Source organism: Acanthochromis polyacanthus, chromosome 13, assembly GCF_021347895.1.
Source record: "Acanthochromis polyacanthus isolate Apoly-LR-REF ecotype Palm Island chromosome 13, KAUST_Apoly_ChrSc, whole genome shotgun sequence".
NCBI classification, from domain to species: domain Eukaryota; kingdom Metazoa; phylum Chordata; class Actinopteri; family Pomacentridae; genus Acanthochromis; species Acanthochromis polyacanthus.
Genome location: NC_067125.1, coordinates 20,896,333 through 20,911,566, shown reverse-complemented (window position 1 = coordinate 20,911,566; position 15,234 = coordinate 20,896,333). Strand labels below are relative to the sequence as shown.

Here is a 15,234-nt window from a genome sequence, read left to right as displayed (position 1 = left end):
AGTTTCTTATTTGGATTCAGCTGTTGTTGCCTGACTGCTGATTATTAGCCTATCATTTCAAACAGCATGACATAACATTTGAATTGGGCAACAACAATGTTTACAATAGAAAAATAACACTGTTAGTTTTTTTATTTTATTTTTTACATTAGGTGAATTGCCATGTTTGTAAATCATTATGCTGTTAAAATGATGTAGATGATTTTTGTTTGCCTTTGCTGTTTTGTTTTGAAGTTGCAGTGCGTTAAGCTCTTAGGCCAGAATACCTTCTACTCTCTTAAACCCAACATATGCTATTAGGCTCTCAGTACTAGTATGTAAAACACTATATAATTTATGAATATGCCACATATCATTATAATGCTGAGAAACAAAGATTTCTCTAATGTGCAAGCATTTTTTCCCTTGTTTATTATTCTTAGTCTTGGAAAACATATTTTAATCAAAACCTTTTTTACGTTACACCTTTTCAGAATTGCTCATTAAGGAGTCAGCTGTCTAAAGCCCAATGAAATTACTGATAGAAGGTTGTTAAATAAATCTAGAGGTGGGATTGTTCTTCAGTTTCCTTAAAGGTTTGCAAACTAACCATACTGGAACCATTGTGAATTTATTAAACTATCAAAAACACAGTAAACCTCTATAACGTAGAATCAAAAGAAACCATATTCATGAAAACACACTTCAAACATAGAATACATAAAACATGAAATCAGGATTGGTGTTAAAAATCTCATAGAGGACTCTTAATCAAACTTACAACAGAATGAATTCATCAACCCCAATGTGATCTATTGTATTTATGTTGATGTAAAAATGACACCTATGGGGTTGTTATTGTAGCAAAGCTATTGTAACTGTGTACAGAGACTTGTGTGTCTGTATTTCAACCTGTGTGTCTGTAGCGAGATTTGTAAATGTAAAGAATTTGTGAATGCAAAGGGAGATTTGTCAATGCAAACTGGATTTTGAAAATGTCTCAAAATTTGTGTCTGTAATTGTTGTGTGCCCTCAAAGACTCAGGGGGAGAGCGCCACCTGATGGCTACAGGCAGCATAACTTCTGAGGTACCAAGCAGCATGGCAGTACGCAGCCTGAATGGACGAGCCTGTGAGCCTGAGCTCAGGGCACAGAAACTCTGGAGTTACAGATGCAAAGCTCTCATGGCAGAAGTGGAGCAAAAGTCAAATGTAAAAAGACATCCAGTTGTGAGGCCTGCTTGACTTGTAACTGGTGATTTGTCTGTATTTCCAGCACTTGTAGCCAAATACTTAGACTTTTCATTTACTCATATCTTTGTATGCACTGGCAAATCGTATTACATGTACAAATTTGAATACAGACTGGCAGATTTTTGTACACATTTGAAACCCTAATTACAGACACAAATTTTGAAAATACATTTGCAGATTCTGGTTTGCATCGACAAATCTCACTATGCATTTACAAATTATTTTACACATTTACAAATCTCACTATGGACACACACATGGATATACGGACACACAACTCCCCATACACATTTACAAATAGTTTTGATACAGTATTACCCCCATAATTACGCCGTCACAACAACATAGTTCTAAGCTCACCTGTTTCATTAGCACTCTTCAGACACGAGAGGGCAGCAGTGAGGCGAGAGTGGTCCTCTGAGTTGGAGCTTAAACGTCTCATTGTGTTCTGGAGCCCAGGGCTGGACATCTGCTGCAATCCATCCACTGAGAGCTTCTCAGCTCTATCCTGGAGGAGACAACAAGGATACCTGTCACTGACCAACTGTTTCCTTGCATTTTTTGTTCTTCTTTCTGTGCAACGCAAGTCTTATGGTGCTACAATGGCTGTTGTGCACTGAACAGGACGGCCACCAAGAAAACCTAGCTGACACAATCTCCTGCCAACATTCCAATAAAAATGTATAGGTGTGTGTTAAATGTATATTTACTGCTACACAGCTACATAAAAACAGTCTTTAAGAGAAAACATGCTTTGGAACAGGTTTGGTTTTAGTGGATGCAGTCAATAGTCTTTTGCTGTGGAAAGTGAGTGTTATGCACCTGTCTAGGGGGAAGGTGCGTAGCATAATGAAAGATAAAATATAAACTGAGTATTTTTCCCAGTCTCCAAAAAGAACAAATAACAAGTTCGGAGGATTAGAAAAAAATACAAAAGATTTATTAACAATATTTTACAAATAATGGAGGCCACCACATGGGCTATTCATTCAAACTAAAGAGGCAGTGTACGCACTCAAACAAAAAAAACTATCCGACAAAACTACACCTACTACAAAAAGAAAACCAAAATCTAACAAACAAAAAACCACACTAGGTCAATCTAACTAGAAAACACAGGCGTTGAGCACAAAAGGTTGGAGTCTGGGAAAAACGAAGGTGCTGCTGTCAAAGAGGCTCCTCCATCACTGCTGGCCGCCGAGATTTAAAGTGATGAACCGCCAATCAGCGCTGGGACCGCCTTGCCACCAATTACCGCTCCTCGACAGAACAAAGATAGGCACAAACAAAGAACACCCACTCCCAGACAACACCACGAGTCAAATACATAACACAGGGCACCCACATGACACAATACGGTGGCTATTAATATGATGCCAAGCTGGTTGAATGCTCTAAATGCTCAGAAAATGTGTTTCATCTTTGATCTCTTTCAGCATGTCATAGCTTGGACCATCAAAAGGAAAGGCAAAGAGGATAATGGTATCCCATAAGTTGTTCTAACAGCAACATTCACAGTACAACACCATTTACGGCAGTCTTCCGCCAACTATATACACGTTTTCATAATTCCGTAGCCTAATGTAAGTGCAGTCAGATTCTCTTGGCAACACATCGTTGTTTCTTATATCCTCATGAATTCTGCTTCACATGTTTATTGGACCTCATTGCATTTATCATCAAGGTCATGGGATAGTGTATAGGTTTGACATCATTTTTTGGACTAATCAAATACAACTCTTCATATTGTTCACTTTTTATAAACATTTGTTAAAGCAGCCACAGATGACTTGTAGTCACTTTGAAGCAACAGAATAAGCTGTAGACACATAACTGACGATCCATACTATCTTTAAAAGTTGATCTGTCAAAGAATTCCCTATTTAAACACTCAGCCTAATTTCCACTGTGAAATTTTGTTCCTCTCATTTTTCATGATTTTACACTGATTGTGTTGCAAAAATCAACTTAAATCTGATTATTGTGTGCTTGATTTCCAGCTCATCTAAGCAGCTCACAAAAACGCAACAGCTCCATTTGTTGAGTCATTGCCATGACTTGTGGCAGTTGCTATCAGGGTCAAAGGTGCTCAGACAGTGTACTGAAGTTCAGCTACTATTTTTGTCATTGATATGTGTAGTTTTAATTTCATTACTGTTTCAGAAAGCACATTCATCAAATATTGATTGGAATGAGATTTGAGGGGTTTGGAGGCAGGGCAAACACCTTGGGCTACAGGTCCTTCTCAAAAAATTAGCATATTTTTTATTGTGATAAAGTTCAGTATTTTCTGTAATGTACTGATAAACATTAGACTTTCATATATGTTAGATTCATTACACACAACTGAAGTAGTTCAAGCCTTTTATTGTTTTAATATTGATGATATTGGCCAAAAAGTAAAGAAAAACCAAAAATCCCTATCTGAAAATTAGCATATTATGAAAAGGTACTCTAAACGAGCTATTAATCTAATCATCTGAATCAATGAGTTAACTCTAAACACCTGCAAAAGATTCCTGAGGCCTTTAAAAACTCCCAGCCTGGTTCATTACTCAAAACCGCAATCATGGGTGCGACTGCCGACCTGACTGCTGTCCAGAAGGCCATCATTGACACCCTTAAGCAAGAGGGTAAGACACAGAAAGAAATTTCTGAGCGAATAGGCTGTTCCCAGAGTGCTGTATCAAGGCACCTCAGTGGGAAGTCTGTGGGAAGGAAAAAGTGTGGCAGAAAACGCTGCACAACTACAACAGGTGACCGGACCCTGTGGAAGATTGTGGAGAAGGGCCAATTCCAGACCTCGGGGGACCTGCGGAAGCAGTGGACTGAGTCTGGAGTAGAAACATCCAGAGCCACCGTGCACAGGCATGTGCAGGAAATGGGCTACAGGTGCCGCATTCCCCAGGTCAAGCCACTTTTGAACCAGAAACAGCGGCAGAAGCGCCTGACCTGGGCTACAGAGAAGCAGCACTGGACTGTTGCTCAGTGGTCCAAAGTACTTTTTTCGGATGAAAGCAAATTTTGCATGTCATTCGGAAATCAAGGTGCCAGAGTCTGGAGGAAGACTGGGGAGAAGGAAATGCCAAAATGCCTGAAGTCCAGTGTCAAGTATCCACAATCAGCGATGGTCTGGGGTGCCATGTCAGCTGCTGCTGGTGGTCCACTGTGTTTTATCAAGGGCAGGGTCAATGCAGCTGGCTATCAGGAGATTTTGGAGCACTTCATGCTTGCATCTGCTGAAAAGCTTTATGGAGATGAAGATTTCATTTTTCAGCACGACCTGGCACCTGCTCACAGTGCCAAAACCACTGGTAAATGGTTTACTGACCATGGTATTGCTGTGCTCAATTGGCCTGACAACTCTCCTGACCTGAACCCCATAGAGAATCTGTGGGATATTGTGAAGAGGAAGTTGAGAGTCACCAGACCCACCACTGTGGATGAGCTTAAGGCCGCTATCGAAGCATCCTGGGCCCCCATAACACCTCAGCAGTGCCACAGGCTGATTGCCTCCATGCCACGCCGCATTGAAGCAGTCATTTCTGCAAAAGGATTCCCGACCAAGTATTGAGTGCATAAGTGAACATAATTATTTGAAGGTTGACTTTTTTTGTATTAAAAACACTTTTCTTTTATTGGTCGGATGGAATATGCTAATTTTTTGAGATAGGGATTTTTGGTTTTTCTTTACTTTTTGGCCAATATCATCAATATTAAAACAATAAAAGGCTTGAACTACTTCAGTTGTGTGTAATGAATCTAACATATATGAAAGTCTAATGTTTATCAGTACATTACAGAAAATACTGAACTTTATCACAATATGCTAATTTTTTGAGAAGGACCTGTATTTGTCATGATCCTCAAGTTGTTCCTGAACATTTCTTGTGGTGTAGTGGAGCAAACTGTCTTGCTGTGGGGCTGCTGCCATCTGTGAATGCTCTTGCCGTGGGATGTGTGTTCGCAACAATGTTTAGGTGGGAGGTGCGTACTCAAGTATTATCTTTATGAATGCTGAGACCCAAGACCAAAAGCTTCCCAGCAGAACACTGCACTGTTACCAGATGATCAGTCTAACTAATTTTTGATGTCAGCGGTTTGGATGGTTGCTAATGGCTGTATGGTTTGGTAAATTCTCAGTCATCCAGGTCATGGAAATCTATGGGAGGCCGTTTAGGACAAAACACATAAAAAACTCTGCACACGCACTTAAAGTCTACTCACGCATACACTGATGATTGGCACATATGCACCAAAACAGGGAAAAACCCTTCAAAATCTGTACACACATACACAGTTTGCACACTCACACTGATCATGGGTACATGCGTGCTGTAAATAAAGACTAAACACATTAAAATATTTACCCCAATATTACGTTTAAAACTGTGTTCTCTTCCTTCCCTTTCCTCCACTCTTGCTCACCAAATCATTTGTTTTGTTGTTGTTTGTCTTAATGTAAGTCATTGTTGTGTCATACTTAGTAGTTGTTACTGTGTTGTCAGTTTAATAACTGTTGTGAGTGTAATAAATGTATATAAATTGTATATTTTAGTACTGTTTTATTGCTGCTTATTTTATTGGTTTATTGTATATTTTACTGCTTCTAAGTTACTGTATTGTTTTTAAGTTATTCTCTTGTTTTTCACTGTGAAGCACTTTGGTCACCCTTTGGGCTATTGTAAAGGGCTATAGAAATAAACTTTGATTAATTGATTGATTGATAAATATATGTTCAGTGCCTCCACTGTTTTGTTGTTCACATTTCAGTCCCTAACTTGTATTGATTCCAGCTACCAAACTTTTATAAATAAAGATAAATAAAATAATTTTCCTTTCATCACTCTTGATGCTCTTCTCGACAGCGCAATGAGAGGTGCTTCATCATTATTATATATTGATCTGATTTAAATATTTTGCTGGCTGAATATCAGTTAGACTGTGTAATAATTCTGCTTAAGTGTTCAAAACTCATTTGATCAAACATTTTTCCCTACACATAATGGTGGAGGGGCTGCACAGTGACTCTGTGGTTAGCAATGTCGCCTCGCAGCTAGAAGATCCCTGGTTTGCATCCCATCCTGGGATCTTTCTGCATGGAGTTTGCATGTTCTCCCTGTGCATGTCGTTGGTTTTCTCCATATACTCCAGCTTCCTCCCACAGTCCAAAAACATGCAGAGGTTAATTGGTGATTCTAAATTGTCTGTAGGTGTGAACGTGAGTGTGATTGTTTGTCTCTATATGTAGTCCTGTGATAGACTGTTACCTGTCCAGGTGTCTCCTGCCTTCACCCTCAGTCAGCTGGGATAGACTCCAGCCCCCCATGACCCTAATGAGGATTAGGCGGTGTATAGATGATGGATGGACGGATGGATGGATGGATAATGGTGGAGAATGTAAACATACATTAAAAGTGCTATACAGTTGTGTGTAGTTGTGCTTGTGTGTTGCATGGTCATGGTGTAGTGGACAGTCTTATTCCACTTCCAGAGACGTTTGGATCTTTTCTCTTGTGGGTGTGTAGTAAAGATACACAGCCCTAAATAACATAACTGCAGTAATTATCTGTATCAGCTGAGTTCCGGAGTCCCAGAGATCGTATTGTTCAGCCAGTTTGGATTGCTACTATGAGTCAATCACCTGCTTTAAACTCCTAGCAGTTAAAAGATCGGCTACCTATTAGTTGTACTTGCAGGTGTCTGCTAATAGAATTAGAATAACCACTAACTTCACGCACCGCAGCATGAAGGGTGTTACATTTTGAAAGGGAGTTGTTTGTTGTATGTTGTCCAGTCAAATCAGACAACTGTGCTGGGAGTAAACGCTATCTGGATGTTTGACTTGTAAATTAATATTTTAATTAGCTGCCATGCTGACACTAACCAGAGCGTGTTGCTTGTGTTGCTGGAATTGTATGCTGTACTGACACTAACAGATCCTTAAAATAGTGTGTAAGATAAATTATTTGTGCAATGAGAGTTCCTTTTCTCTGTTGTTCATTATATCAGTAGATGTCTTACAAGTGCTTCCTGGTCAAATAAGCATAAAGGGCAAAACACTGGTGCCATTTTGGGGTCAAAGACTGAACCATGTATGTCACAACTAGCCCTGGCTCAAAGTGCCATCTACTGTTAGTGTGTGAATCACCACTGGTTAGGCCTAAGCAGACAGCCACTCAGTTCTAGAGCTTAACCTGTCTCTATGAGAAACTCAATTTTGCAACTTATGAATTTATTATTTAATCAATGTTTTAACAAATTTTGGTTTGAAATTTAAAAAAATCAATTTGAGGTAGTAAATTTAAACCACATTTGGAATTATTGCTTAAATTTTTGGATTTTTTCTCAATCTGATTTACTGCTCACCTCAAAAATTGCTGATCAATAATTCCATCTAATTATTTAGTTGCACTGTTTTCTTTCATTTATTAAACAAGTTTGCAAATTAAAACAAAATTACATAATTGACAACCCTCTGCTTGCCATTTGTTTGAATAAGAAACAGCCTACTCCTCTCTCCTCACAAGGAACTAGAGTTTAAGCTACTATTTTAATTCCCGTATCATTTTCACTCTTGACTTTAGAACACAGATTTATGATCCATACAACATGTTTATGCTGTTAGTTAGTGGGGATTCTGGGACTGGTTTGTTGAACTGTGTGTCTCTCCTGTCGGGTCTTTTGGGTGTCTCACTCCCACTGTCTTCACTCCTCATAGCCTTGTCATAAAGAAGGGTCCTTGTCTATTGCAACACCTCAAATGGTCAGCTTAACTAAATGTCCTTTTTGGCACTTGAATGACAATCTTGACTTGTCCGAGGGGCATTACGGGGTTTTGAGGAAACTTTGTAATGCACTTTGAAGTGACACTCAGTCCTGCCAGGTGAGGCCACTAACTGGACATATCATTTGTGTTAATTTGGACATATATCTGTCACATATTGAGTGTTGTCCCTTTGTGCATACAGGGCACCTTAAACTTAACATTGGTGGGGGTTGGGACTATGGATTTGAGCCCTTCAGAGGTGCTGAAGGGGGATTGAAGCTGCAGGACTGAACTCACCCAGAGATCCTCCACTGAAAGCGTTTGAATGTGTCAGTAATAACGCCTTCACAGAGCACTCTAAGTCTAGAAAAAAAACAGTTGAAAAAACTTAAGTTCCTTCATTAAAAACTGAATCAGCTCTATTGTTCACATAAATTATAGCCAAACTGATACAAAAATAAGAATATGTGGAAAACTTTGTTATTTACTAACACTACTCTTTACTGACAAACTCACAATAATAATACCCACCATTAATTTAAATCACTGTGGTTTCTGTTCTTCATCTAACCTGTAAAGCAGTAGGTCATCTGTAGTGGAAAAAAAATTCAATAACTGCAAATTTACAATAATTATAATTTTTGTTTTTAAATTAATTTTAAAAATAATTTGTTTAGTTCTTAATATTTTTCTCTTTTTCTCTTCTCCAGTGATTTCTTTCCTCATCTGAACCTTCCATCAGACACTGAACACTTTGTTAACATATACAACCTGCACACGTCTGTCCTTCTTCTGAAGTGCTAAGAGGTGGTTTTATGTGATTTAGTTAAACATGCATTTGCAAAGAAGTGATTATGTTACTATTCATCACACTCAACTTGGTTAAGTTATCATACAAGTGTCTAAACTAAACCATATAAAACCACTCATCACGTACGGAGTGTCAAGCCGGTCAGAAAAGTTCACAGCCTGCATCAGAGAGGTACTGAGCATTTTATTAAAGCTGTTAACTAGTGTCACAATGTAACTAGTAAACATGGCAAGCAGAGAAAAATTCCTTCAACCACTGGGAAGACTTAGAAACATGGCTGAACCTCTCAACACATGACCGAGCACCTGCCCAAACTGACAAGCTAAAGACACACAAAAAAAGACCAGCTTCACAGAAACATCAGTGACAAAAAACAGACAAAACCTTATGGTACCCTCACATATAACCTCCTGACTCAACTGAAACAGAACAAACAGGACATGGCTCAACTGGAACAAAAGCTAAAAACCTTGGCCCAGCAGGATAACCCGGTCCAGCAGCTGTTGGTTTCATATCAGTAAGGCCTGTTCCAGACCCAGAGCTGCTTCACACAATTGGAGCTGAATATCCAGAAGCAGAAAGCTCTACAAAGATTTGAAAAAGAAGACAGAGATGCAGCAAAAGATGAAATTGAAGGACTTCAGAAAGCCCTTGCTGATCTTCAAACTGAGGCAGGTCACTGTGAGCAATTGGCAAAAGCAGCCACAGAGGACTTCACATGACAGCGAATCCAAGCTGAAAGACTTCCAGGTGAGCCCAACACAGAGGTCAGTGACTAGAACTGTCAGATAAAGGCCCTAAAGACTCACCTAGAAGAAATCCATAAAGAAGCAAATGACCTTAGACACAAACTGAGGCATTGCAAAGGTCAACTCCAGGATGTCAGACTGAAACCTCCAGGAAAAGCCAGCTGTATGATGCTGAGAGCGAGACCAACCAGTGGGATATGCCACCAGACATGTCCCCAGACACCACCTTCAAAGACTGCAGAAGAGGCAACTTAATTGAGGACAGCCCAGAGCATGAAGTCAGCCTTCTGAACCAGTTCCCACAGCCAAGGGAGTATCACCTAGAGTGCAAGATAAGGTGGCTCGCAACATTTATGCTTTCACAGCAAGGTCTGCAGGTGGTCATGACATCCATGCCTATTTAGAAGAAACAGATTTTGATTTATAACGGCTGGATAATACCACCACTGAAGACAGGATGTATGTCATCAGAACAACCTCAACACCAGAATTCTGCAGCTTTCTCAACCGGCAGTCACACAAAGTCAAAGCTGACACCAAACTGCTGCAAGACGGCATCATCAGGGAGTTCTCAGATCCTGAATCAGAACAAGACCTGATGGTCGCCTTAGACATCAAGGAAGGCAGACAGGAAAACCCCCAGGCCTACTACAATCACTTCCGCCAAGCCTGCTTTGGCGGAGGTGGCCAACTTCAAGGCAGAATTCCTCCAAAACCAAACACAACCGACACTGAGACACTGCCTGGGCCACATAGCTTGTCCTTGTATGATGGCAAGCTAGGAGCTGCGCCACCTGGTGGTAAAGGCATACATCAAACAGCAAGCAGCATCAGCCAAGAACCCAATCATGCTAAGCATTAAACAGCGCTCGATTTAGACGGTCGCCAGGTCGCCACGAGCGCCGGGAATGATAGGAGGTTGATGCCATCACACAAAGTGGCTGCCTCCATGAAGAAAACATGATACGCGGTTCAGCTCGATCGAGCGCTCAACCTGGCGACCGTCTAAATCGAGCGCTGATTAAAGAACCAAATCCAGATTTAGCAAAAGAGGGCACCCATCCTAAACCTCAAAACAAATTAAGAGATGAAATCTGGAAATGCTCACCTTTGGAAGTAGACTGTTTCTTTCAAAGCTAAACCAGAAAAGAGGAGAACCAAAAAGTCTGTTAGAACAAGCAGCGCTGCTTCAACAGGAACCAGCCAAAGCCACAGTACCATAACTGCTTGTCCGCTTCTCCAAGAACAAGATGAAACCTGAACAAAGAGACCGTGAGTCCAGCCAAAACATGACAGCTCAGTCAACGGGGATGATTCAGAGCTTATTCAACTCCAGAAAGAGTACTGTAAACAAAACTTATGCAGATAAGATAGAGAACTTTCACTTTAAGCTTTGAACAGTCTGACATTCTATACTCAATAAATTTAACAATTCCAAACCATCACAATGACCTAAATACTTTCAACAGACGTACCACAATCTGGTGTACTCTGCAACCAAGTAGGGGACAATCATAAAACAATAATACAGGGGGTCCTTGACGTATGTTGGAGTTCCATTCCTACAGATTGATGTAAGTCGATTTTCGCCCTAAGTATGAACTCCGGAGAGTATGTAAACAAAGCCGTTACGTGCATCACGACATCGATCAGTTCTTCGTAAAGTCGACATTCAAAGGTGTCAATAAACAAATAAAGTAATGAATGAGTTTTAATTGCTCTTAATTACAAAACTTCTGATTATTTATAGATTTTTTAAGCTACTTTTTAAGCTTACTTCGGCATTACAATAATTCACTCCGTGTTGACAACTGAGTAGCAAACTTATTTAACAAAAATAAGTCTGTTGTTTTAGGAAATCCATGGCACATAAATGAGATTAATCTTTGTCTTTACTAATATTATGCTCCCTGTTCTAATTAATACATATATTATTGCATAATATGGTCAAATTCAAAACAACATAAATGTTTGTCTTTTTGTATACAGTTTTTCACACATTTGTAAAAGCATTTCTTTTTCCACACATGTATGTTTTTACTGATGCAAAACTTTTCTACACAAGCACAAAGCTAAATTTGTCATACAGATTTACAGTTTACATGTTTACAATTATTCATTTACAACTACAAACTCTGGAATTGTTGTAGTTTGAAATCTTCCTTAGCCTAATTTGAGCTTTTTGGCTCAGTGGTAACTACATCCCCTAGACAAACCCTCGTCCTTTTATTGGTACTACCTATGCTGGGACAGTAGGCATGGACACAAGATGGTAGGAACAACCCTGTACCATTGCAATTACACTTGTATATTTACAAATGTAGAAATGACATTTAGATGCAACACAATTACTCTAATTATTTTCAGACACAATGTTTTATTATGAATATGTGACAGTTGCATCTGGGGTGAGGTAACCGAAGCACGTAAAGTTAGGAAAAGATGCTGTTGTGTCTGAACAGCATTCTCTACAGTTAATTAGTTGTAAATAGGGCTTAATGTTAAGCGTTTTATTTGCCGTTTTAGTTGCCCACCAAGCTTACTTCTTCAAAATGGAAAATATAGGCCTCTTAAAAAATAAATAAAATCAACAGGGGTTTGGACAGTAACTACAATGTACAAAACATACAATTAACAAGTAAGGAGTGAAACAATCAGAACTTAAACATCACCTCTAGCAAGAAAACCATGCAATGGCTCTTATCCAAGTTGTCTTCTCCTGACTACATTGTTGCTTGTGCTATATCTACTCTCAGATCTGCTAAATGAAATTGTAGAACTGTAGCCCAGAATATTTGTCTGCTTTCTTAAGAAAATTCCAGCAGGTGAAACAAAGCATTGGGTCCTCATTCTGGTCATAGTGGACCCAAGATCCAAGACCCAACTTTTGTATCAATTCTGTAGGAATCTCCACTGCCATTTTGCTTTGTTGGTTTTTCATTGACTGTTTGTTTCCGTTTCATTTTATTGGCTGCGTTTTCCAGGCAATTGGTCAGTTTTAGGTGATTGGAGGAACATTTTAAGCCAAAAACAAGACACTTCTCAATTATGCTTTTGTTAAATTGGTTTCAAATCAGAGCTGCTACACAGTCTGACACAGTATCGGACAGGTTGAAAGGCTAATCCCAAAGCATCATGGATGGCTAGAAAATGTACAGAGACATCAAATTTATTTTTCAGATGCCTGATCAGACAACTGCATGAGGCTTTCCATAGGCCTGAGCACTGAATGTACTTAAGCCAAGCAAGCACACAAGCTTGTATAGGAAATCATTTGTACATAACAAGGTTGGTCAGACTCATGAAAGCCAGTTTAAAATAACAACAGGAATTTATGCAAAAGAACCAGAGGTATTTTTGTTTCTTCCATGAATTCCTTTCAGGTTATAACACGATGTCTACACCTGCCAAAATGCAGCTTTACTGACAACAATCCAGTCACAGATTAGGGTGTGTATATTCAGTTCAATTTCAATAAAATTTGATTTATAGAACACCAATTCACAACATATGTCATCTCACAGCACTTTGTTAAGGTGCAAAACTTATGAATTTTAAACAAAGAAGAGAGAACCCAAGGCAGCTATCTGCTTCAGTCAGTTGGAGTGAGAGTGGGGGCTAGCGATACCTAGTACATGCTAATAAGGCCTGTAGCCTGCAGCAGAAATGGATGTCAGAGGTCTGATAACACCAACAGAAATCAAAGGCCTTCTATAACTGTTTTTACATCTGCCACCGTACCAAAGGACTGCATTGGGATGCAACACAAATCTCAGTGTGGAGCGGATGGTTTTAATTTTGCTGCAGGCAGAAGCAGATATTCAGAAGAAAAACTGCAGGTTCCAGGATTGTGTGCTAACCAAAAGGATAATGTGAATAAAAAAGCTGAAAAGAAGATAAGAGCACATATTCACGATATAACAGCAAAGCAAGTCAGTTGTGCTCAGATTTCTCTGTTGTTCTGTACAAAGATGGAAAGGAATTGGACTTTGTTGCAACAAATGTGAAAACCTCTGCTACCTCTGGGTTGAAGCGGCATGCCTGCTTCATTCTCCTTATTCAAAGTCAGTTCTTCTTCAAAGATAAAGCACTTCTTTCTGCAAATATTAGAGATACAGAGAATACCTGGAACTATGTGTTGTGCAGACATGGCTGCTCCGAATGTTTGCAGGTGTGGGCAAAGCGGACACACACATTGTGGGAGTGAGCAGTTATGTCAACTGATATTTCATTGAGAATGAGAAATGAAAGCATCATACAGTATCAACAACACATCCTACAGTCACACTGGGATTCATGTACAATTGATGTATCAATGTTTTTGGAAATGAAGATGGTTTTAATATATATGGAAAAAAATGCAAAAAAAATAAATAAAGGCTAGACAAATACACTTCACATTCTGCACGCTGACGCATACCGATACCTGGGCAGTGCCTGGGCATGCCTCAGCTGCCTGTGTTTACAAGTGAAGACAGCCTGAAACGAAAGAGAGAGAAAGAAAGAAAGAAAGAAAGAAAGAAAGAAAGAAAGAAAGAAAGAAAGAAAGAAAGAAAGAAAGAAAGAAAGAAAGAAAGAAAGACTGAAAAGACTGAACAGGAAAGAGAGGCTTGTATTTAAGACCTTGACCAACCTCTCCAACAAAATATCTTCCTCTGACACTACACTGATTACTGCCTTTTCACAAACACTTAGACACAGAGAGACTAATCTGAGTGGAAAGTGCAGAGCACACAGACTGGATGAGAGGACTAGAGTCTGCTCAACAGTCATGTGGGTCTGGACATACAGTATGCCTCCGATTAACAGTCAAACAAAAATCTGTACTGAAACTCACTAGTGCTGCCTCTGATACATGACTCCAACAGCTGAACAAACACAACACACACCAAAACTGACAACACACACTGTGACTGCCTAAAACAGCAGCAACAAGGAAATGAAGGAAACACCTTTCCTAATGCCCCTATCACAGGTTACATATGGTGAAATCGGGCAGGCAGAAGTTAGGATGTGTACATTACCATGCTGTTGACAGTTTCTGCTGAACATTGGAGCGTCTGCTTTCATAATCCAAGCAGAGTAATCCTGAACACAGCAGGCTGCTGGGAAACTCACTGACAGAGAGCTAACAAATCTTCCCAGGGCTGTTATCACACTCCCTGTTTTTCTCCTCCCTTCTTACATTTCCCTCCCCCTCTCTCTCATTCTCTCTCTCTCTCTCTCTCTCTCTCTCTGAAAGGCTTTCCACACAGTCAAACAGTCTGTCTTCCTGACATACCAACACCGTGCATCAGTGGCCGGTGGCTCCCTCTGGGTTATTACAGTTTCATTTTCATTTAGTCTTACTTTTAATTTTTTAAGGTATTATTAACTCATAGTGAGTGCTTCCTTATTTAATTGTTCTTGGCATTATTGTTATTATCTAAGTTACTTTCAAAGGCACAATGACAAACATAGTTTCGTGATTGCAAAATCATATTCCTAGTAGCACTCTATTCAAATTACTATGTCTGTGATAAACTCTAGACACTTGCCTTACATTTCCGGAAACTGTTTTTCAGTGAACATATCTAATCAGTGCAGCACCCCACCCTGCCTTGCAAGAAATCCTTTACTTCCTCTAAATGCTGCATGCCTTTTTTCCCCCAAAGCACCGTTCCTCTGTACTGT

The 15,234-nt window shown here is 39.6% G+C and overlaps 1 protein-coding gene across 3 annotated transcripts in view; it reads right to left on the bottom strand.

Moving 5' to 3' along the window:
- LOC110967641 (kinase suppressor of Ras 1-like) overlaps positions 1–14,706 on the bottom strand; it is a 35,700-nt gene extending 20,994 nt beyond the window's left edge. For 2 of the 3 annotated variants that reach the window (XM_051958151.1, XM_051958152.1), the window contains exons 1-2: positions 14,586–14,700; positions 1,593–1,740 (exon numbers count right to left, since the gene is read on the bottom strand). In XM_051958151.1, coding sequence (XP_051814111.1) covers positions 1,593–1,740; positions 14,586–14,588 — 151 coding nt within the window. In that variant the 5' untranslated portion in view covers positions 14,589–14,700. Of the gene's footprint in view, positions 1–1,592; positions 1,741–13,987; positions 14,041–14,585 lie in introns of all 3 variants that reach the window. The other variant, XM_051958153.1, reaches the window with a different exon arrangement.
- Positions 14,707–15,234: the final 528 nt, after the last annotated feature.